The 25,859-nt window shown below is 38.5% G+C and overlaps 1 protein-coding gene across 1 annotated transcript; it reads left to right on the top strand.

The window, feature by feature from the left end:
- The first annotated feature begins 17,944 nt into the window (after positions 1–17,944).
- On the top strand, positions 17,945–23,656 carry LOC111650268 (uncharacterized). Its single transcript, XM_023400130.2, has 8 exons — positions 17,945–18,109; positions 19,764–19,802; positions 20,030–20,254; positions 20,341–20,619; positions 21,142–21,420; positions 21,574–21,795; positions 22,082–22,198; positions 22,292–23,656. Exons 1-8 carry the CDS (start codon positions 18,076–18,078, stop codon positions 22,810–22,812), a joined length of 1,716 nt encoding a protein of 571 aa, XP_023255898.1. The 5' UTR covers positions 17,945–18,075; the 3' UTR covers positions 22,813–23,656.
- The last annotated feature ends 2,203 nt before the right edge of the window (positions 23,657–25,859 follow it).

Raw genomic sequence — 25,859 nt, forward strand, 5'->3', positions numbered from 1 at the left:
GGAGTAAACTTTGGTCATTTAACTCTTATCATTTCATTGATAGAGTGAACTTTACAAAATTAGAAAAAGACACGTGCAATAATAGAAAAACTAGCCACGGGCAATGCTAATAAGTCCACATGTGTGAATGAGCACAGAGCTGGTCCACATTTCCCATTTAGCCACTGGGAATGCATCGGGGAATAGCAGGCTGATGAAAGACACGCTATATATAAACTCTGTGAATTTGCATCACAGGTTCTTTGCAGAAGGGAGTGAGTTGGATATGCAATTTAGCTTCACATGAGGTCAAGATCATTGCTACTTTGTGATAATGGAGCCAACCCATGTCTGAGGCACAACCCAGGGCTAACAGCCAAATATGAGCTCCTTAAAGGAAAATTCCACCCTCAGTTACTTGTACACTGTAAAAAGTCATTGCTCTTTGATGCAGGTGTTATTTTTAAATGAGGTGTTGTGATAGACCTCTTGGCCACTTTCCCTCCAGTCCCGCCACATGTCTTGACCATGTTGATATGGTCCAGAGTGGTGATACTTTCCCCACAATGCCTTGTGACAACTTCAAGAAACATGCCTGAACTTGTTGCACAGTGTTCTGTGCAGCTATAACAGCAATAATAAGAACATCCTGGCTGGTACTTTACTCCAAACCAAATTAAATTAGGTTAATTTGCACGTTTGCAATGGAAAAACACAGGGAATGTGCTTTGGTTGTTGATGTCTAGAAAGCCAATAGAAGGGTGAATATTTCACACATGCTACAGTGAATTTCTTGCTACTCTTCGATACAGTCTCGCCTGCAAATGATAGGAAGCTGCTGCATACATATGATAACTGTCAAAGATTCTGAGCTGTGTTTTCTGGCCAAATTGTACTAATTCTCATTAGTACATCCAGGTTAAGTGATGGTTTTGATCTTCTCCTAAGACAACTTGCAAGCTTTTCCAATCAGCGTGAGCACCATTAAATTAATAGGCAGTGCTTGTTCCAGGAAGCAGATTACCTAGACAATTTGCTGTAACATCAGTCCATGTTCCAGATTTAAGGGGTTTCTAGGGTATTACTCAGCAAAGTTATCCAGATAAATCAATAAATCTGCTTCTAGTAAAGTCACATCTGAGTATACTGGCATGAAATAGTTTGAGGATGTGCTGAATTCAATTTAGTTTGAAGTAAGCTGTATACTGTGAAGGTTCAGGAGGTTTTCCAGCTGAGAAAAGCAATAGCCATGGCCCTCAATTAAAACCTAACACAAGTGTTGTGGCTACATGGCTTTCTGATTAGTTGACGGTTCTTTGAATGGAAAAATAGTTTTATGTGCAATTGATTTCTTCCTGCAAAAGAGGAACTTGCTCTTTGACTTAAAGATGTCTCAATTAACATGATGTTAGGACCTCTGCATTTGGTCAGTTATCTGCAGGATAGGGTTAAGTTTAGCCAAGTGCAAAATAATAACGCTGACCCACAAATACAAGTTGTGTCATCAACAGCTCTTTTAAAAACTGTTTCAAAAGTATGTTAGGGTGGATTTTTGCTTTAAGATTGTGTCATTGTGCTTCAGATTTGGCATACTGGCGCCTCCATATGTTCTGTCCTGGTTTTTCTGTGGTGAGGTCTGGCTACAGGGGCTTTGCCATCAAGCAGATCTGGACCATTTCCAACAGCCGCCTTAATGATGGTGAATGACGCGGGGAATCTCCCACTGTCTCATTGGCAGTTTGGTGCTCTGAATATCATATGAGTTGGGAGTCTGAAATAGATGAATATCAGAATGCTCAGATGGACAGATGGAGACAAACTCAAATTAGGCCACAGATCTAAACTCATTCAATCACTGATTACCAACATGCAGATACTTAAAGAGTCAGTAAGTTATTAATAAAATATATAGAAAACATGGTGTTGATGAAGGTTAAAGGGGCATTAAGTGATCTATGACTTTTGACTTATCAACCTCTATCGGTGACCAAGGAACATCGACAGGTGTCTGGCACAGCTTACAGTGGCCTGTAATTGACATAAATAATAACGTAGAGATGAAGAAGCTAGCCAATTGCCAGACATCCAACAGAAACATTTGATGAAGAGATTATAGAATAGCCACATTAAAAGTACTGAAACATGAGTCTGCTTGGTTATTTGTTTTTTTGGCTTGAAAACAAAACGGTTCTGTCATTGCTGGCTCCATCTCCGATTGTTGCACAGCTGAAAAAGTGTGTGTAATAATGTGTTTGAGTGTGTGTGTGTTTGCATCCTGAAAATAACAGGAAGATGAAGAAAGAAGTCGGATGGTTGGTTGAAGTTTAGAGATAGTTCTAGCATTAAGTAAGGTTAGGCATTAGCATTGATCACAGGATTTTGGTTAGGGGTTAAAGGCGCTATTTGTAAGTTTTCTCTTTCTTTCTTGACGGAAGCAGGTGGTGGTGACTGTTGCCTGTGATCCACCGTCATCAGTTGTATACTGTATATCTACCATGTAATCAAAGATCAGAGAAAAGTCTTAAAAAAAATGAGATTACTTTTGAGTTGCATCTTGCGACTCATCTGAATTATCTTCCTGTCCCCCAGGATTGGAACCACTGGGTTAACATTATAATCAATTTAGGCCCTTGGATTCGGGAAATGGGATCAATCTCTAAAATAAATTTGTAGACCATGAAAAATATTGAGCTGTCAAAAGAGACTGACCTAAATCTGATTTTACAAATTGGTTTGTTTAACAGCAAAACCCAACCAAACTTGTATAGTTGTTTTATGATATGGAACAATACAAATAACAGTTACTGCATCTGTCAAGACAGCCATATTTTATATGTTATTCAGGAGTGTTTGAATGATTGAGCGCATGTATGCAAAAACACTCCAAGCCCGGCCTGTTCATGTCTCACTGGTCAAAAGGAAGTCTGCTAGTTGAGCATTTCTGGGTGAAAGAAGGATACCACAGTGGGAAGAGGACTGACGGTGGTCGATTCCCCAAGATGCTCTGAGAGTGACAGGGTGGGCCACTTCAACACAAACACAATGTCTGTCAGAACAAGTAAACCAGGGAAGACAAGAAGAGGAGAGAACTGAAGGATGATTTTTGAAGAAAAAAAAAAAATGCAACCACTTGAGAAAAAGTATCTAACCACTTATGAAACATATGGGGAAAGTGATAAATGAATAAGCATTGAAAACAATAACAACACAAGAGTTTTGCAAAAAGTGTGAGGCTAGCAAAAATATATATAAGACTTTGTCATTAAGGTTTTTTACTGCTGGGAGTAAACTTTAAGGTCTCAATGCCTATCAATAGCCATAAAAGAGCTCAGCTGTAATAAATACCTTGAAATCCATTTTCATCATACATTTTACTGTAGGGAAGAGCACAGCTTAGGACCCACCTCTGGCCATTTTAATAAGTATGATTTACATTTCAATGTGTCACATATTGGGCCGAAAAGTTCTCTAACCAAAAGCTGACAAAGAGTGGCGTGTTAACACTCACAAGGTTTCGGAGATTAACACTATCATTCAAGTACACCAGAAGGGACTAGAGGAGGTAGATTTATGAACAAAGTCTCATCAAATATTGAACAACATTGAGTCTGCACTAGGCGAGATAAGGAGCTAGAAGGACAAGCTGAGAGTAGACAGGAGCCAACTAATTGGGATGTAAAAGCGAAAGGAGAATACACAAGAGAGAAAGATGGTGAGAGTTGTAGTTTGCATAAAGCAGAATAATCAGGTTGAGAGAGAAAAGGGGGCGAGAGGACAACTGTGGCTGGATGAGGGATGAGAAAGAGTTGAGGACTAAGCTGAAATCAACAGTTAAGTGAGGATAAACACAGGAAGAGAGGAAGTGTAGAGTTATGGCTAAAAGGATTGTCGTTTGATTTCACATTCTAAATATGGCAAATCCAGTCCCACACATAGTTGTTGAAAATCATCTTCCTCGTCATGTCATTCAACTCCTATGCTCGGCCACAAGAGTAGTTCAGACTTAGTTCGTTTCGTCAGCTATCTGGCTCCCCTGTCCCTGTGCTGGCGATCTTCTCTCCAACTAGTCTTGACTTTTCCTCCTCTTGGGAAAACAGTGGTGGAGGAAAGGATTGAATTTCACTCTCCTGACAGAACAGTCTTTCTGCCTCTTCTGCCCGAGGCAGAAAACTAATTTTTCATTGTCTTATACTGAATCTCTTCTTTTTGTCAGCCACTCACTTGAATCATTCTTCAATATGACTTTTTTGCTGATTTGATTATTGCACTGCATTTCTCTTTTACATTCTGAAGCCAGAGGAATATGGTCAGGGTAGCCTGCACCTCCTAAGTATGGCTTGCTTGTAGTTTTAGCTTATTTTTACTATTGAATGGAAACTATGAAGGGCAATAAATGATATGAGTAGAAATAAATAAAGAAATGCATAAATAAATAATTAAATACATAAATGCAAAACACATGCATTTTGGTAGTGAAAAACGTTATTTCTGTATTTCAACATCTAGTTATTTATTTCTGTATGTCTGCATTTATTTATTCATGTACTTATTTATATATATATATATATATTCATTGATTTATTTATGCATTTCTATATTTATTTAGTTTTTTATTTCTGTATTTCTACATTCATCTATTTTTACATTTACTCATCTATATATTCTGTGTCCTTATGTAAAATACGGTCCTACCTCAGTCTAAAGCTATGGCGATGTGGTCCATGGGATGGACCTGCTAGTACAGCCTTGAATTGACTGGTACACAGGGGCTTTGCCTTTCCACTTAGTGACTTTGACACTAGATTTTGTGACTTTTCAGACTTCTTTAGTGAATTCTTTTTTTTTCCAAAAAGTAGATCCATCCCATTGATCATACCACCAAAACCAATCTGGCATCAGACTGATGTAGGACTACTGAATTAAGAGAAATGAGCAGAAATGCATAAATAAATAAATGTAAAAATACAGAAATAGCATTTTTCATTACCAAAATGTATGAATTTACTTATTTTATTTCTGCATTTAATTATTTATTTCTGCATTTATTTATTTATTTATACTTAAGTCATTTTTTATCCTTCATAAGGAAACACACAACATGATTTAAAACCAGATTTAATTCAGTGGTTTGTTGTGACAGTTTATTTTTTGATTATGTACAGGGTACAAGGGCATAGGGAAAATGTAGGACACCACAAACTGAAAACAGACAGAAGTCTTGTGGTGTGCAAGGTGTATGACTCATGTTATGCTTGTACCAGTTGTAGCTGTAAAATTAGTTAATTAATTTTTTTATTTCTGAAGCTGAAACCAGGTCACATCTGAAATTCAATTCAAATTCAATAGTCTGAGATAATTTTCCCATGTATTGCTAAGACAACTATACTTAGCATCTAAATAAATATAATGTAATTTTTCAAATTAAATAAAAATAAAAACATTTTGATTACACAACTAAATTCAGTTCTATCATACAATTGCTTTTTTTCCCCTGATCTTTTGAACTTCTAAGTCAACACATGGATGAAAATTTGAACAGTCATGCAGTGTAAGAGCATAAAAGAGGGATCTGAAGATTTCAGAAGTTGGTGAGTCGGTCTTCCCGTGGGAAGCCCATTCAGAAGCCTGACTTCTGATTATGAGAGGCCATGTAAGCTAAATCAAAGAGAAGATTTCGATAGCTCTGGGCCAACGTGGGTCAACAGACAGTAAGGAAATAGAGTGAAACTAAGATGAAGAATCAGGGACTGATTAATCATGGTAACGAGGACAGAGATGGATGCCCTCCTTGAGCACCTGGAGAGCAAAGACGGATGGATGGAGAGATTTGCAGTGAGGTCACTTATATCTCTCATCTCTATCCATCTTTGCCTCTTCTGAGACATTTTTCTGTACACTCTTTTTTTGCAAAGTGTAGCAAACTTGCAATAATGACTTGTGGACTTATTGGGCTGCTTTAGTCCTTGGGGTTCCATATAAACAAAACATTATGCATGTTTTTGGCTAATAAATCAAATTCTCAGTTTACTGCACTGTAAATTATGCATAATGAAAAGTAATGCTGGATCTTCACAGGGCTGATTTTAGTCTGTCATCCCAGTTTTAATGGTTATATCTCCTATCTGTACCCTGTAGCTATCTGTACCCTGATAGCTGGTGTGACAGTGTCCCCTGTGAGCTGCTGGGGTTTCTCCTCTTCGTTTGGCCAGTCTCAAAGGAAATTCAGAAGCACAGTTCCAGCACAATTGAATTCTAAAGACCTAATGGACAGTCAGTTCAACTCATACTCGTATTCCCTCCCTTTGACAACCTCGCTCTCTCTTTCTCTTTCTCTCACTCACTCTCTCCCTATGTAGGACGGAGCATGTGTATAGATATATTTTCAGTGTATCGGTCCCCGGAAAGTAGAATTGGAGATCATCCAAGGAACAGATTGTCCCACTTTTACGTCCTGCAAAAGTGGAGCGGCCAAGTTCTGTCCTCTATATTGCTCTCTTTCACTGGGTCCCCACACTTCAGCCTCTTTCACACCGCCAGTGACAAGGAACCGTCAAGACCACTCTAGCCCTACTCCAGCGCAGGATGGATGGGATGAGTCACTTAACTGGTGGGAGAGGACACTTAGCTTTACATGAATGGTGCATCACTTGCCAACAGGTCTGGTGCTGTGACGTAGGAGTTTAAGGGGGAAGGGCTAAGCTGGGGTATAATAAGCGAGTACCCTATTGTATAATGCATCGACATTCATTTAAGTTAACTCTAAAAGGACAATACAGTGGAAAAAAAATCCTTTGCGTTTCAGAGTCTACACTTTTTAGGAATATTATATCATCTGTATGCCTTCCTGTTGCTATGACAATGCTTGGTATTTTCAGGCATTAATTAAATCTGTGCTTGATAAAAATCAGATGAAATGCAAGAGCTTAATTGACAGTCATGGCGCTCTTGATTAATTTTACAGGCAGATAACAAAACCAGTGATAGACTCATCCTCTTTGCACCCAAATACTCTGGCATTACACTCAGCAGGGACACATACACACACACACACACACACACACACACACACACACACACACACACACACACACACACACACACACAGACTCCACAGTTTGACTCTTTAAGCGGCACTCAAACACATCTGTCCTGGAAAAATGTCTAGCAGAAAGCAGCATTAAGTGCCAGACCAGTCAGCCCGAGCGTAGCTGGCGGTCTCGTGTCGATCAAAGTGGGCTATCTTTCCCCTCAGACTGGATATAATTGGGTCAGGTGGAGCGTGCGCTGAGGGCCTCGCATGGGCTAAACTTGGCTGGATGGGCTGGGAGACCTCAATGCGGTACAGATTTAGGAGTGAACATCCCCTGTGCTATTTTTAAGACTTCCCCCTTTCCGTAAACATTATTTAATACAGTAGCTGAATCTTCAACTACACAACAGAAATCCCTAAATCAGGGTTTTCTCAATTTTGACTCTTTCTGCCGGATGACCCCAACTTTTCATGACCCAATCTCAATCTGTGTAGAGCGCAGTTCTAAATGGATGATACAGAAAAGAAAAAATATATATATTCTAAGTCAACTTCTCCAGCAAAGTCTTACAAATCTCCTGTGACCCCGTCCACAAATCAAGTGACCCTCATGTGAGACACCGACTCCAAGAGCACAGAAAAAATTATGTTTCAAACTTTTCAAATGTAATTTCATTTGGACCTTTAGTCTTAATATAATTTTAATGAAGCGCATTTAATGTCTTAGAGCATCTTGATATTTCACATTATTGGAGGTTATTATTGCAGGTTAATGAGCTAATCCATGTGGTCCAATATATGAGACACAATGTTCTTGTTATAGTTTGCTTGGTAATAAAGTGTTCCCCTTCAACCATGAATTAAATGACACCAGATCCCAGGTCTATGCGCAGATGTCTGTCGGCACTGACACAAAACCAAACACAACAACTAGTTTGTTGGTGCATTATACCTGGTGTCTTAATAACTTGACCTGAAATACATTAAAAAAAAAAAAAAAAAAAAAAAAAAAAAAAAAGATAATTTGGTTGCAACACTAACCTTTGCAAAGGTAAAATACCTTATTTCTAAATTGTTGGCCTTATTCTCTGCAATAAGTGAATTAATTTCATATAACCCAAACATCCCACTCACTCTTCACACATGTTATGACAGAAAATGCACTAAAATGTCATGAAAACAAAGACTTCAAAGGCAACTGTGCAGCAGGTTGCCTTCTGTTTCACAACAAAAGAGGAGGGAATGTGCAGATGCAGGGTAAAAACATTGCTAATAAAACAGACCTTCTATAGAATTACTAGTATCAAGTAACTTTTTCAAGGGCATCTTTTACTTTTTATACTTGTCCCAGAGCTCCCGAGTAAAGACCTCAGGCCTCAAATACAATGAAAGCAGGCCACAGACAAACTAGTCAGACACACGGAGATGAGCGCAGGTTTAAGGCTTTTGGGTGGGTTTTATGTCAGATAAACAGCCACAAATAGACTGTCCAGCAGTGACAGTTTCACTTACCTTGCACGTCCATTGACATAAAAGGTAACACTGAGAGATAAAAGTCAACAAGATACTAATAGATGCTGTTAGACATGGCTGACAAAGTGAGGACCATGTCGACGCCTGTCAGGCCCCATTACAGTTCGTCCACACACCGTGTAATGGGGTCTGATTGGTTCTACAGACAGTATGACCCTTCATTCTTCACTTACTTATATCTAATAAACTACTGTTAATGCTGTATACTCCAATAACCTTGTACCAAGAAGGCTGAACAAAGTGTGAGGAAACTTCGCATACATGTAGTGATCTTTAACACTTCTATAGAAAATGAACTTGGTTATTCAGATAGAAAAAAAGCAATGAAGGTACTAAACGTGTGCTTTCTGTGGAAAGATCTACAGTCACTTGTTACGGCACAGAAATGAGTCAAAAACTGCAGGCGATAGGGCCATCTGACTCTGGTGGTTTGAAACAGGCTGCTCAGCAGACCAGAAGCTGGATTACATCAGCAAACAGTGAGGCTAACTATGTACGAAGTAAAGTCCATGTAATCAGCGCATCTAAAATCCAGCAGTTGCTTTCTGAGCCATCTGTGCAAGAAGAGTCTGACTCTATTTTTCAGTCATTAATGTGAGGTTGTGTTCAGAAAGTGTAAAGCTGGAGCTATTTGAGTTCTTCATAATGGTGGATGTGTTGCAGTTTGCTGGCTTCTGTTTTCATGGCTTACGGCAATCCTCCAGATCTTTCCCCTGGGGGAAATCTCCCTGTATGTAATAATGAAAAGCCTGCAGAGTCAGGGGAAACAACTCTTCTCTTGCGTTCCATCTTAATGAGTACAACAATGATACTGTGTCAGTTCCACAAATAACAATTAGACGTTCATTAAAAATCATATACGATGATAAATCTTATGTGTGTCTATGTGTGTGTACGCATGTGTATGCATTTGAATGTGCCTATGTGCATTTTGCTTATATATTGGTTTTTCATAACTCCATACAGCTGTAGCCCAGTTTAATACCCCCATGGGACTGATTTAAAGAACATTTTGTTGGGGGTTTTGCATTTTTTCTTCACAGATACAGTAGCAGCTTGCAGCTAATAGGGCCGAGCTCTCTGCCTCCACAGCGGTGAGCTGTCAGTAGAAATATTCTCTCAGCATGTCTATCTTTTGTCCTACACATTCTCCACACCGAACCCTGGAGGATTCCTAGACCATATAGCATTGTCACATCTGCTACACTGACCAGCCTGTTTATCGACTCCTGCTCCTGGAGAAGACAGAACAAGACCGGGCAGGAAAGAACAGCATGAGGTAAGACAGGATGGGGTGGAAATAAGTAGGCAGGGGTGGTGGAAATTTTCTGAATCAGAGAGATGCACGTCAAACTTTCTGCCCAATTCACTGTATTTCATGTTTTTTATTTTCCTCAATTGTTTCATAATCACATTCTCTTCTTGCATTACCCACACATTATGTATAATTACTTAGTCCCTCTCTGCCATTGATAACGTCACCTGGCTTTCTTTGTTCCATTATAATCAATTGTTCTGTTTGTGAAGAAGCCATTAATCTTCATGTGCCCACTCTGCTCCAAATTGCCCAGTTTGTTTTTCTTTCTTTACCAAATGAAATCCCCTGGGTGCACTTCTCCAATAGAAAAATATGCCTTTAAAGCCAGTATTGCTTGTTATGCATTACACAATGTAGGGCAGGTCTTATGAGGCCAGGCAAAGTCAATTATGTTGTATCTATAGGATGGAAGTGCACAGAGTTGGTACAGACCACTGGTACACGGCATACACTAATACTATAACACGCTGTGTGTGTGTGCGCGCGTGCATGTGCATGTGAGTATGAGTTCTCTGGGGTCCTTAGAGGGTTTCCACCTTTCCACCAGCTGGCAGGTAACGATTTTGACAATTCACAGCTAAAGAAGGATGTGAAATGTGGGTGTTGATGAGCTCTCGTTTGATTCTGCTCACCTTTCCATTTCAACTCTTTTACTCTTTGAACTGATCCACTAAAATGTAATGCAATTCTCTAAGTGTCTGGGCGGTATTAATATTGGCATTACATAAGCACAAATATTCATATTTTTTCTGCAAACTCCCAGACTGATTCCTAGTTTATATTATCTACATAAATTATTCCCCCATTTCCTCTGTGCCTGGACCAAAGTAATACAACAGGCCATAACCTACTTTGTAACTGTGGGGGAGCAGTTGTAAAATACTGCAATGTACAATTATGATTCATAATGAACATGGAATAATTTACATGAAACAGAGGCTTAACTAGTCACAAGGGATTCAATTATGGCCATAAAGTTGGATTCAGCATGAAAGCTTCATTTAGAGAAATGAACCTTTCCACCATCACTGCCCACTGTGTCCAGTAGAAAATGCCTGTCAGCAATCCTTTTTAGTTATAATATTACCTTAATGTGTGTTTTTGTGATAAAGCCTCCATCATTCACATTAACTACGAGCAAACAAACACACGAAACCTTCATTACAGCTGCCTTATGCTGCGTGCCGTAGCTAATAAAGCTTACATGCAGTCTTCTGTCATAAATCAGTCCTAAAGCTGTTCACGAGTGATATGAGCAATTACTATGGAGTTTCCTTTGAAGGAAGCATCTGTGATCTTTGCAATTCTTTTTTCTGTCCCACTTTGCTCTTCCTCCCCACCTACATAAAACATGTGAATCAGGCCTCAGAGGATGTTTACCCCCCCCCCCCACAAATTCAGCAGCACCCACTTCTTTTTGTTAAGTGCTGTGACTTTCACCCTCACGCACCTTGCTGCAAAATACTATTTCTTCTTTCTTTGTGTGCCCAATACTTAGGGTACATCTTTCATATTCAGTTTGCAGTTCACAAACACAAGCTTTTTATCATCACTGTTTTTTTGTATTATGAACACTTTGCATTACTTTGATTGTGAGATACACACAATAATTACTCTTGTTTAGATTAATTCCAACCAAGAAACAGAGAAAAAGTAAATACCTTTTAGTCTGTAGTTCAGGCTGTGTTGCTCCTCGTTGTATCCGCAGTGACCTCCTTGATAAACCACAAAGAGAGTAAAAAGGGACCGAGATTAGAAAATGAGAGAAAGATCCAATTGATGAAAAATAGATGAGGAAAAAGAAGAAAAAGTGATTTGCTTTTTCTCTTTCAAAATCACATTTTCATGCCTTCTAGTCTTTAAATGTGCATCGGTGTGAGCCAGCCTGAGCCATTGTAGTGTGCAGCCTCTCTTTCTCTTTTTCATTCACACACACACACACACATACACACACACTTTCACCTACTCTGTGCCCCGGTATAGCCATATCTCTCTCTCTCTCTCTCTCTCTCTCCATATTGCACACACATTCATGCACGCTATCTCCAGCGTGGCGTAGTCTCTCTCTCTCTTACTTCAGCTGCTCGATTGATCTCTCTCCTCCGTTCTCCTTCCTCTCTTTGTACTTCCAATGTGCACTGACTCTTCACCATCCATCTGTCAGTTGCTCTCTGCTTTTTTTTCCTTTTTTTTTTGCACCCAAGTGCTCTTCTATTCAATTATCCCCAATTTTCTTCATTACACTCTCTCACTCAGCCTTTTTATCTTTCACTGTTCCACCACATTCCAGCCTCTCTGTCTTCTCTCTCTTTCTCTCTCTCTCTCGCTCATTATTTCTGTCACTCTATCAATCAGACACACTCACGCTCGTTCCATGATATGATTCCCTCCCCTCTATCTTTCCGCGTCTCACATGTACAGTGGATGGATTCAGGCCACCTCACTGTTCCTCTTTTGTGTCTTTGACGCTGAGAGGTCGTCACAGAAATGAGGAAGTATTGCTTTGACTTCTTCCATTGATAAAATGTGGCTTTATGGGCCCTGCTGTAGAAATAAAAAGATGATGACAAGCACGGGTTCGTTCAGTGCTCATTGATCCGTCGAGATAATCGTCTCAGGTAACGACCACCAGTCTGACTTTACACAAACATGGAGGACTGATGCCATCTTTGTGTTGTTCTCTCTAATTCAAAATGTCTATTCACCCAAATAAAAAAAAAAAGAAACCATTTATTTGGTGAGGTTTGAGATATCTGCTGCTGGGATTTCAGCCTCAATCCTAGTGCAGTGGAGCCGAGTAACATTTTGTTTGCTATGCTCATCGCACTGAAAATTACATTTGAAAAACTCAGCAGTAAACAGGAAGCATATTGTTGCCATGGGTTCAGTGAGTTACACTTCAACTTGACCCCTGTTTTCTGACTATTTGTTTTATTTTTACATTTGGCATTATTAAAATTAAGCTGATTTAGCTATTAGCACTTCCTCTTTGCATTGTAGCCATGGAAGTACAGAGAACTATAAGTGGATTCATTTGATACTGAAGGAAACTTAAAAATGAAGATTCTCAGGCAAGTTCTAAATAGATTTATGGATGATGATTGAGAACCCAGCTTCTCTGAAGGATGTGGTTGGTTGTAGACACAAGTGTGCTCTTTTACACCTGTAACCACAACCTCAAAGCATGGCAAACTATTAAAAGCATACGGAAGGATAACATGGTGTGCTTTACAAAAAACATGAAATACACAACTGAAAAGAAAATATTAAAAAAAAAAAAAATTTTAAACCTCCATTCCTTATCTAAGCACACAGGGTCTGACATCTGTTTGAGGGTTTACAGAAAGACAGATATGTCCACATGGCCAGGCCTTTCATTACTTCCTCATTTTAAAATTCAAACACCAGCGATATTAATTCTAAAACTTAATTATAAATAGGAAACAACACATTCATTACTTTAATGTTTGTATGATACCAAATAAGTTTATATAATACATAAAACATATAATTCAGTTTCAGTGAATAGCATTCATGCAGCTTGAGTGTTTGAGTGGAAAACTGTCCTTATGCTCTGTGGTTGTTTTTACAGCTCATCAGCACAAAGATGGAAGACAGAGGAAGGTGAACCCGGTTGAATTACATTAATGCACACAATAGTACACTCTGTTAAGAGGAGATGTAGATGAATCCTGCCATATCCAGCCTCTTAAGGACGACATGACACCTGCATTGAAACCCTTGATAAGAGCTCTAGTGGGTGCTCTCCTTTAATGGTGCACCACTCCACCACACTTTCATCCTACCTCGGTGCTTCCACTGCCTTTGCTGCCCAATGTCCTTATTCTGAGAAACTAGCTTTCCTCCTGCTTTCTGTGTTAACCCCTCTCATGCCAAAGGCAAGGAGAGAAAAGTGGGTCATGGGCAGATGGAGCACACAGTAGTAAGAATGTGCTGGCTAGGTTTTTATTTTTGTTGTGTTTCAGTGAGTGCTGTTGCTTTGCCTTGGGTGAAGTAGAGTCAGAATAAAAAGGAAAACAAAAGCAGAAAAAGAGACAGAGGGCAGAATGAGGGAGAAATTATTGATTTATGAAATCGTAGCTGCGTAGCACAGACACAGTGTTGCTTTAAATCACTGACTAAAAAATATATAAAATTATGTCTGCACATTTTTAGTGCGAGTACTTTGAAAAGTTCTCATAAATGTAAACCAAATTTATATTAAAGTTACTTTACCAGTGCAATCATTTGAGATTCAATACCTGTGACTTACTGTATGTCATAAACATTACTGTACAGACAGAGTGAAACACAGGCTCCAACCTGCTGTAAGGCCTCATTTATAAATTTCTTTTCTTTAGGAAAAGCGATGCAGTGCTGGACTCTGGTGGCCATTTGAAGTAACTGAAAGCAGAATTCAAACAATTAAAATATACAGGTGAAACTCAAAAAATTAGAATATCGCGCAAAGGTTCGTTTATTCCAGCAATTAGATTTACAAGGTGAAACTAATGTATGACATAGGTTCATAACATGCAACTCAAGATATTTCAAGCCTTCATTTGATATAATTTTGATGATTATGGCTTACAACTTATGAAAACCTCAAATTGAAAATCTCAAAAAATGAGAATATCACATACAATTAATAGAAAGGGGATTTTAAACAGAGAAATATTGGCCCTCTGAAAGGTTTAATCTTGCATATGTACTTAGTACTTGGTTTGGGCCCCTTTTGCATGAATTACTGCCTCAATGCGGCGTGGCATGGATGCTATCAGCCTGTGGCACTGCTCAGGTGTTATGGAAGACCAGGATGCTTTGATAGCGGCCTTCAGCTCTGCTGTGTTGTTCGGTCTCATGTCTCACAGACTGAGGAAACTTCACACTGGACTTCATGCATCTTGGATTGTGTGCATCTCCATTCTTCCTCCAGACTCTGGGACCTTGGTTTCCAAATGAGATGCAAAATTTGCTCTCATTGGAAAAGAGGACTTTGGACCACTGAGCAACAGACCAGTTTTTTGTCTTTAGCCCAGGTAAGACGCTTCTGACGTTGTTTGTTGTTCAGGAGCGGCTTGATAAGAGGAATACGACATTTGAAGCCCATTTGCAGGATCCGTCTGTGTGTGGTGGCCCTTGATGCACTAACTCCAGCCTCGGTCCACTCCTTGTGAAGTTCCCCCACACTTTTGAATGGCCTTTTCCTGACAATCCTCTCCAGACTCCGGTCATCCCTGCGGCTTGTGCACCTTTTTCTTCCACACTTTTCCCTTCCAGCTAACTTTCTATTAATGTGCTTTGATACAGCACTTTGAGAAAATCCAACTTCTTTTGCAATTACCTTTTGAGGCTTTCCCTCCTTGTGGAGGGTGTCAATGATGGTTTTCTGCACAACTGTCAGGTCAGCAGTCTTCCCCATGATTGTGAATTCTACTGAACCAGACTGAGAGACCATTTAAAGACTCAGGGACCCTTCACAGGTGTTTTGGATTAATTAGCTGATGAGCGTGTGACACTTTGAGCCTATAGTATTGAACCTTTTCCAAATATTCTAATTTTCTGAGATTTTGAATTTGGGGTTTTCAAAAACTGTAAGCCATGATCATCAAGATTATAACAAATAAAGACTTGACATATCTCACTTTGCATGTACTAAGTTTATATCACATGTTAGTTTCACATTTGAAGTTGAATTGCTGACTTGAATGAACTTTTGCACAATATTCTAATTTTTTGAGTTTCACCTGTAACATAGTTCTTAGATTGATGCTCTGATAACTCTGAATCTTTTTACGCCATTTCCATTTACCTTATTAGGTTCTTATTTTAGTTCCCCATCATGTATGTTTCAACATTCATACCGTGGCTTGATCACAGTTCTTTCTTCCTCTTTTAAAAGTAAAGTCTTAGAACCATGGAAGTATGATGTGTATCTAAGGGAACAAGACTTCAGTGAAAAACAAAGAATGACAAAACAGCTTCCTACTTGCTCTCCACTGGCTGAATTCTTAGAAACCATAAAGACTGTCATGTGACGCACCATGGGCCTTTTCAGCAGATCAGCTTTGAGACAGACATACTGTATGTGCATACAGTTTTCCTGACAGATGCTTTTGGATGTTTAAGTCACTTAGCTTGTATGCAACATTTCTATGTGCAGGAGAGGAGCCCCTCTGTCATAATTTCATTAATTTAAAAAATGACTTCTTCTGTCACACAGCACAGGAAAAAAGCAGTAGTTAGTTCAGTTTTCTTTCAGTCCAATTTTTCAGTCTGTATCTTACGTTAAATTGTTATTTTCAAAGTTGACCATTACTGACCGCCACGTCAGTTTTGATTTCCTCTTTTAGCCTAAGAGCTTCCCTGTCAGTTATTTCACACCACCTTTTTTCACTCTGTGGTCATCGACAACTGAAAACAGCTCATCTTGTTTCTGCTTAAGGGTGTTTTCAGGATGTGATATGATAAACCAGACATACCATTGTACCCTTCATTTCTCTGAATCCCTTTACTCAGACACCAAATAATAAGTAGAGGGGCCAGTTATTGTGTAAAATAACTGCAATATTAGAACTAGAAATTACAAAGTACATTTCACATAATAATGTAATGTAATAATATTGTAAACAAGGCACAAAATAAAAGTCAAGCCCAAATACTTTGCATCGTAATGACCTAAAAAGGCTACCTATGCCTCCTCCAAATATTCCTACAAATGGTGTATTCTTTGTAGCCCGTAGTATCCCATAAGCCATTGCATGCAAGTCACTTGTTTAAATCATGCAATCAAGTCAATTAGGTGGCACACGCCAGTTCATACAGAAGGGAATAATCACACTGTATCACACAGTAATGTAATTTCATCATATTAACAGGTATTCACATTTGCATTTAGCACATGGACTGGATAAATACATATACTGCAGGTTATAACTTATAAAAGCCAGGCATAAAATTAAGGTTTTTCTTATTAAAGACCTGGCTACGTTGTTCATCACTGACACAAATAGAAGATGTATGCATGTATGTATTTGGCATTATTCTGGTATTGAGCCCCTGAACAAACCACTAGTTTAGATCCCTGTGAGGCTAGATGGTCTCTTGTAAAAATATTCTGAAGTTATGAAGTATCTATGAAGGTCTTGCAGTAAGCAAGTCTAAAGGACTACTGAGGCACCTGCCAGCCCATAGCTGCTCTCACTTCTTAACTTGTCCTGTGACTGCTTCCCCAACAGCCTTGCTGAGTGCGGGAGTTGACACATAAAGTGTTTCTTGTTTTATGTCTCAATATAGAGTATATTGATTTGGACATTTGTTGTCTTTACTTTTGGTTTCATTTTAAGTCACTCATCAAGTCATTTTTTTTTTTTTTTTGTTAAACTGTTTACTGTAGTTCTCTTCATTTAGAGAAATGAACCTTTCCACCATCACTGCCCACTGTGTCCAGTAGAAAATGCCTGTCAGCAATCTTTTTTAGTTACAATATTACCTTAATGTGTTTTTGTGATAAAGCCTCCATCATTCACATTAACTACGAGCAAACAAACACACGAAACCTTCATTACAGCTGCCTTATGCTGCGTGCCGTAGCTAATAAAGCTTACATGCAGTCTTCTGTCATAAATCAGTCTAAAGCTGTTCACGAGTGATATGAGCAATTACTATGGAGTTTCCTTTGAAGGAAGCATCTGTGATCTTTGCAATTCTTTTTTCTGTCTCACTTTGCTCTTCCTCCCCACCTACATAAAACATGTGAATCAGGCCTCAGAGGATGTTTACCCCCCGCCACAAATTCCACAGCACCCACTTCTTTTTGTTAAGTGCTGTGACTTTCACCCTCATGCACCTTGCTGCAAAATACTATTTCTTCTTTATTTGTGTGCCCAATACTTAGGGTACATGAATCAACACTGCCTCTATGTTATCAGTCTCTTTCTTAGGTGTTAACCACATCTCTTTGCACGGAAGAGTATTTCCTGGAGAAAGATTCTCTGTCTGCACCCTTGGTATTACACAATCTGAAATGCTGCTTAAGTACAGGGAAGTTACTGAAGAAGGGAACTGTGTTCTGTGTTTCTAATTAGTGCTTGCCTCCCTTCCAGTAGCTACTTCCTCAACACGATTAACAACTTGAAACAGTCAGAGTGTCCTGTCAGAACCTCAGTCCCAGTTTCAGTGTTCTTTTGTATGCGTGCGTTATTCTGCCAGTGAGATGGGTGGAGGAAAACATCTGCTTCTGTTGGCAGGTAAGAAGGTTTTTATAAAACATAGGGCTACTGGTGTTACAGGTTTGGGATTTTATCTCATTTTTTTTGTTAGTATTAATACAGTTTACACTCAGATTTCATAATTTTTTACACTAATATAGCTGTGATAGATAGCATTTAATCATATATCTCTCATATATTTACAACATTGCTAAAACTCAATAAAATACTAAAAAATTTGAAATAATATTTAAAAAGTAATTATTGACACTATTTTAACACTAATTTGACACTTTCTAGCTCAATTAATTTCTAGTTTAGGGGATGTGTGGGGGAATTTCATGGCCTAATATTATCATCCCACATGAAAACATTTGCATTAAGCCAGATCTTTTCATGAAGCTGTGTGATTTCTGTGACAGTCAGCATCATGTCCTTCTGTTAGCTAGAGGATACACATTTACAGCATTACAAACAGAAGTGCAAATTGCAATTGCCTAAATTACTGAACAGTTAAAAGTTGATTTGTATACATATACACAGATGCACTCACATTTAGGTATTAGCTTTTATATACTTGTGAAGATACTGTATTGACAATTGCACCAATTCAAAGGAGGTTTACACTTACCCGAGTTAAATCGGCATGTTAAAATTAATCAAAAATGTTATTAATAAAAAAATATGAATATGAATAAAATAAATCCAGAATCTAAACATTTAAGAATTGTTTCAAAAATGTTTCCTACATATTATTTAAAATTATTAATAAACATGTAAAAATGTTTTGACATTTGAATTTATTTTATTTTTAATCAAAAAAATTAATCATAAAAATACTAATTTATAATAACAATTTTGCTAATTTTGTGTAGAAATTGAATTATGAATAAATAATTGATAATTGTTTGATAGTCTCAGATCTTTATCAAATATTGCATTTTCTATTTAATACATACATATGTGCTGTACTGACGTTGCTTCCGGCAACTTCATAAAAGTATTTAATTACATGCATGATATTTTTTTTTTTATTTCTTTTAAATGCAAATACATTAACACATACTGTGCACAGATATACACACACGCACAAGAAGCAGGAAAAGACATTTATAACCACGCTCATTAAAGACACAATACAGCAATGTGGAGTATACTATATGTATATTTGAGAAATATTTTGTGCTTTTAGGGAACTTTAGCTTGATGGAATTAAAAGTGATGATAGATGAATATGAGAATGAGATAAATTCCTCAACAATAATGAAAAACTAGAGATTTATTTTTGGTGCAACTGTGAGACACTATATCTGCATAACAATGTCTTGAATAGTTAGATAAGTTAATATGTGCAGTATGTACAGTATATGTAGGATAAAGTGCAGTCAATTGTTCATCATAGATATATAGAGGTTGTCCTTTTATTCTAAATTATAGAATTAAGATGCCAAATGAATAACAATCAGTGTTTTAAGATTTCACAGTATATTGATCTGATGCACAAATATAGATAGACATAAAATAAAAACCATTGGGAAAGGAGGTGATTTGGTAAATCAGCTTTTACTTATTTATTTATGTGACTAAAATATTAGATGCCCTACTCTAAGAGAGAGATTAATGTGGTCAGAGGTGTAAACTGGTGAAAAAAGCAGTCTTTATTAAAGATTAACACTTTTATATTTTCTTACAGTGTTTGTGCTCCTGGAAAGATGTCACGGACAGACAGCAGGTAGTAATCACTGTTCATACATGTGCAAATGGTGTCGGCCCTAAATGCTTTCCCTCTATTACTTCTCAGAGGTGTGAAATGTAAATACTGTAGATGGCAGCAATAACCATGTTCAGCGGCCTTTTGTAGGTTCTTGTAGAAATTACATAAACTGTGCCAGGTGCCATCATGCCCCCACACATATTTTACTGTATATCATCTTTTCTTTTGTCCCTCTGCCTTCTTAGTTTCTATGTTACCCGGACTCAAAATGGTCTTCTCTGGGGACTTATTCTATTTGAGCTGTGACAACAGTGCGGGTGAGAGCGGAGTGAAATGGTACTTTAACAACAAAGAAGAAAAGCAGACGAATAAAACCTGGAAGTTTGCGGTTGCTTCCCCCAAGCACTCTGGCTCTTACCAGTGTGAGAGAAATGGGCAAAAGAGTGGTGATTTCAACCTCGACGTCATGGGTAAACCACATGAACATCAGCACTACTGTTCTAACTCCCAAATATGTACATACACTTTATGAATAAATTATCTATTTACCACTCAGACTTCAATCCCAGTGCTTCACTCACCATCAAGACCGGCCACCCAGTGATGCAATACGGACATTCAGTCATGCTGCAACTTGACAATGAAGATGGTCTGGAGGGATGGGTCTGCTGGGTCTACAGGGAAGGAACAAAAACAAAGAAGATTAAGTTTAAGTTGGAGAACAGAGACCATGTGGTCTTTCAAACCACGAGACTGGAAGTCCCAGAGACCATTTTCTGGTGTACTGATAAAAGTCAAAACGAGAGAAGTAACCAAATCATAGTCAGGACCTCAGGTGGGCATACGGTTATTTTAAGTGTCTATTTCAACATTTCTCTGGCTAAAGATATACACCACTGCATGTTAATGCAAAACATGATTTCAAAGCTTTCAAATTTTACTTATTAATTTCTTAAGTGTCTTGATACCATATTCCCTCATACAATTTATTTATCTTATGTCATGTAAACAGTTCCTGGAAGACAACTCATTTAAATTTAAATGACATGCAGCTAATGTGCCACACTAAAAATGAAAGGTGGTCCAGGCCACTTTTCCACAACACTGAAAATAATCGCAGGTTGTCATTTTATAACTTTTTTACTAATATTTTTTTTTCTTTCTTTTTACAAAATTACTTAAATGTTAATTTAATACATTACTTCATTAATATTTATTTTTATTTGCATTACTGAATTAACTGGTTTGAATCAACCACTGTATCTTGGCAACAGAATTTTTATTTTTAGTCATTTAACCTATATAGAAAAAACTAATCCATCTTCAATAATCATCTATCTGCACCTTCTTCTTTCAGCTCAGGATATATCACTGGAAATGTATCCCTTCCCCGCTGTAGTTGGGGAGACTCTGACTCTGAAGTGCATTGCCTGGGGCACAGATCAAATAAGCAAAACTGTTTTCTACAAAGGCGACACAATCATTATGCATGATGCCAAATCTACCTACAGCATCACTAAAGTGTCAGAATCTACACAGGGACCATATAGGTGTGACGCCACCTACACACACAAGGCCCGCACGAGTGGGCCTGAATATCACAGGGTCTCCGATATTCAAGATGTGTTTGTCAAAGGTATGTATACCCGATCAAAACTCTTTCAGTATGTCTGACTGCAATGACTGCTGGTGTAATGAATGACTATGTTTTCTTTCATATGATACTGCATGCTTTACCCAAGTATTTTCTCTCCATCTGAAGTCTTTTTCTTAATTTGTCCTTTTTCAGAGCCTCCGATTAAGGCCGTTCTCTCTGAAGGCAATGGTTTGTCATGTTCTTGTCAACGATGTCCTCCTAATGTCTCCTATCATTGGTACCACAAGAATGATGATCAGCTATGGGAACTTACAGGTTCACCATCAAGCAACATGACACCACAAAAGCGTGGTACTTATGCTTGTAAAGCTGTGTTGAACAACATGAGGTCTGCTCTCAGCAACTCTTACAATTGTGAGTTTCGGCTTTTCTTCTTTCTAATGGACATTGACATTGTTTCTCTTGACATATACATTAAGAGCAGTTTATTCGTCATGAGCAGTACTACTCAGCCTGTTGGATATGATGTATAATGTCTTCTGCTACCAAAGTGTGAGAACAATAACCCTGATGGTGTTGTCAGGGTCATCTTACCTTTCTTTATACTGATAAATGCTGCTATTGGGAATTTTACTAATATGAACAGCCGCCAGGTCACATACAGTTATGATATATTACATATGTTTTATCTCAATTTCAGTTCAGACCAACAATTCAAACCCAATCGTCATTGTCATCTGCCTGTTTGTGGTGGGCTTGCTGGCCGTGGTGATAGCTTTAGCACTTTATTATCAACGTAAGAAGAGAAATAACACAAGTAAGTGACTACTTCTTGTTTTCTACCTTTTGATGACACATTGAAGGCCACTGATTATACAAATCATCACATATCACCTGTTTTTTCTTTTAGGCCCAATTTATGAGGATGTGGCTCTGAGTTCACGAGATACAGGTGATAACAGATATGATGTCCTGCAGAAGGTACCTGGTGCCAAAAGGGAGGCGGAGTATGATACCCTTCACCCACAGCCACCAGGCAGGGAGAAGAAAGGTGGTGAATATGAAGCACTGAAAAAAGAGGAAATGAAAGAAGGGGTATACCACACCTTGGGAGCAGAGGGGGCAGCAAGAGGAGAGGGAGGATATGAAGCACTGAAGAAGGAGGGAATGAAAGAGGGGGTATACCACAGCTTGGGAGCAGAGGGGGCAGCAAGAGGAGAGGGAGGTTATGAAGCACTGAAGAAAGAGGGAATGAAAGAGGGGGTATACCACAGCTTGGGAGCAGAGGGGGCAGCAGCAGGAGGAGAGGGAGGATACGAAGCACTGAAGAAAGAGGGGATGAAAGAGGGGGTATACAATACTCTGAGAGAGGGGGCAGGTGCAGGACAGGAAGGAGAAGCAATAGCAGAGAATAAAGACAAAGACAAATGATATGAGACAGTGAGGGCAAGGAGGAGGTAAGAGAGTAGCTTGTATGCTAAAGAAAAATTAAATTTCTCCAAACCAGCCAAGTCAGGTGACGTCTCAGTTCTCAAGTTCAAATTCTATGATTAAACAAAAGTGTAACATACAGTACATGTCAGTGGTGTATGGGAAATTTAAATAAACTAACTAGATGATGGGATATAGATCTAAAGGCAAATCTACATCAGACTTACAGTATAAGGAAAACCACAGATATTTGTATAAAATATTATAAATAATATAGAATGATAGAAGCCAGAAGTGAGGTTTTTAAATAAATAATGTGATATAAAGGAAGACAAGCTTTGACCTAATGAAAAAAATTAAGTTAAGAAAGAGCAAAAACTCCAGTAAGACAATAAAGAAGATTCTGTATGTTGGATAGTTCAGCAACTAGCAATTGTTGCCATTACTAAATAATTATATTAACCATATTAACTACACATATTATTCTGTAAAATGTAAATACAATCACAGCTAACCAGAACAGGAAATGCATTTTGCTTTTGTTCCCTTGTGAAGTCATATTGTATCATTTATACAGATATGGGTACAGATATGGGATATGGGTTATAATCTCATGACAGGATTTTTGCATCTCAAAAGTATTTGTTTTACCAACATTTTGTTTAATGAGTCGTTTGTACAAATAAGAAATTGCACAACATTGTATCTTGCTCTTTTCGCATTAAAATGTAAACGTACATTATATCACAGTGTGTATGCTAAACTTAAGATAGTGCGAATGCTGCACTTTAAGATTTTGGCTGTTGTATTTTTATGCTAAAATAAAACAACTCTTGTTTAAAAATCAGTTGTTTTTGTTTTGTTTACAATCACTTAAATCACAACATTTAGGTGAAGATATGGTGAAATTATGTAAAATGAATGAATGCTGATGAAAGTTTCAGGGTCATCACACATAATATCTTCAACGGTTCTCTTAACGGCCGTAGCTGCCCCTAGCTGTCTCACTAGACCCCCCACATCTCGGACCAAGACAAATGCTTCGTTGGCCCCCACCCCCTCTTCAAGTTCCCAATTAGCAAAGTGTTACGAAGCCCAGTGACAGCGACCACTAAACACACAAGAGGTACAGCTGAATAAAGTTACTCTATGAACACAAAAGCAAACAAAAAACAATCTAGCCGCCGTCAGTGGCCCACGCTAGCATCGCCATGATATGCTACACAGCAATGCTAACAGTTAGCCGGCTAGCGATAGCGACATTTGCCGAACACATTCATGATATCGATAACAGCAAGTTAGCTAACGTTAGCATGTCTTCTTGTGGCTGGTCACTAATGAAGACAGACAAGTAACATTATGTATCCGTCAAGTTACTTACACATTGAAGAGACGAAAAGCCAGTTCCAGGTCCAGCTGGAGGACACTCGTGAGGCTTTCCATCCCAGTAAAGCCAGACCAGTATTGGCTCCACGGTCGGACTGTGAAAGAAATTCAACCTTGGACTTCCGCCGGGACCAGCCACAGGAAGACACTGAGCAGGTAAGGACACTTATGGAACCGCTAAAACAAAAACTTTAAAAATTTAACGGATGTTTTGATGGGCCACCAGCTGGTAGTACTCATGGTCAATCAGCATGTGCACTGGCCTAGAGAAAAATTGGCTTGTTCAGTGAGGGAAATTGTGAACTGTGCACACTGCAATGTGCTATATCACCTGTGGGCGGTCCCTGTGTGTTTATAAATGTGGGAAGGGCCCCATGTGCCCGTGCACAGGTAGGTTACATGCACTAAGACGCATGCAATATCATTAGCTAGCCAGCTAGCTAGCTAATGTTAATGGACAGTAACGTTCACTGTATTGGCCTGAATAACACAATGAAGTCAACTGGTTTTTGTGGAACATGGACCATATTAAAAGTGAGGAAATGGAAGAAACAATGGTTATGTTGTTACACCATGCTTTAAGGGTTTTTGAAGGCTAGAACTACAGTAACATAATTTATAGGCTCAACTTGCTGATAGTGAATATTTACCTGATGATATTCATTATTTTTACAACAAGACCTTATTCTAACCTTTTTTTAATGGGGAGGCAAAAGCCCCAACAACTACACAAGGAGTAACATTTCTCAACTAATTATTACTCTTTTCAAATTGGGAAATTGTTAGTTATTAGGTTCACATCATTATTGGGTCACACAGTGGGAAATATATCTATAAAAACAACAACATAAAAATTGAATAACTATAATAAAAATGTCCAGAAAATAAATTACATTGCAGCATTTATAAAATGTCGTTTTGCTGTGGCTGTAGAAGAAACCACATTCCAGCCACAGTGGATACTGACGGCCCACAATTAGATTTGTTATAGAAAGCTAATGTTGGCCCATTAAGTCCACAGTTTGTTCTAATCCCTCTTCTGCCCTCCTTTCCCCTGTTCATCCTGCTCTCTTCTACCCCTTTCTTTGCCCCATGTGTGTGCACATCTTGCAACATGATGCTGGTACTAACAAACCCCAAGGAACAAGGAAGCAAATTGCTGCAGTATAATTAGATATCAGCAATGAATATCTTTCTCCCTCCCTTTCTCACTTGTTCTCTCACCGACAGATGGATGTAGGATAATCCCATTGATTTTAGAGACCAGAGCAGGACAGTGAGGGTGAGTCCCTGAGCCTCAGTGCTTATTACAGGTTGAGGGAAACTGGTGAGCCCTTTGTTCTGGTGCAACCAAAATCTATTTTTCTTCTTCGTTTCCATGCTCTTATACTTTAGCTCAGTGATCGATGCGCTGTCTGGAGAGGAGTGCCGCATTATGGGTAACATGAAACCTACATTGTTAGTGCCAGAATCTTGATGAAGCAGAGGAAAGTTGGCTCGCACAAAGCAAAACAGTCGCTGTCATTTCTTTAAAAAGCCGATCAAAAATGTAACACTCAACTGTAATCACTTATTCATAGCAAGATAATTTATGTGCCACCTAAAATCAAATAATATTGATGGGAGTAGTACATAAGTATATTGTAAACAATATTTATAAT

The sequence above is a fragment of the Seriola lalandi genome, unplaced genomic scaffold (genome assembly GCF_002814215.2).
Source record: "Seriola lalandi dorsalis isolate HSWRI2012SDOR001 ecotype SW California unplaced genomic scaffold, Sedor1 jcf7180002052132, whole genome shotgun sequence".
Classification (NCBI taxonomy): domain Eukaryota; kingdom Metazoa; phylum Chordata; class Actinopteri; order Carangiformes; family Carangidae; genus Seriola; species Seriola lalandi.

Coding starts and splice junctions, on each gene's coding strand:
- LOC111650268 (XM_023400130.2), top strand. CDS start 18,076: ATGGGTGGAGGAAAACATCTGCTTCTGTTGGCAG. Junction 19,803..20,029: donor ATGTCACGGACAGACAGCAG/GTAGTAATCACT, acceptor CTGCCTTCTTAG/TTTCTATGTTACCCGGACTC. Junction 20,620..21,141: donor AATCATAGTCAGGACCTCAG/GTGGGCATACGG, acceptor TTCTTCTTTCAG/CTCAGGATATATCACTGGAA.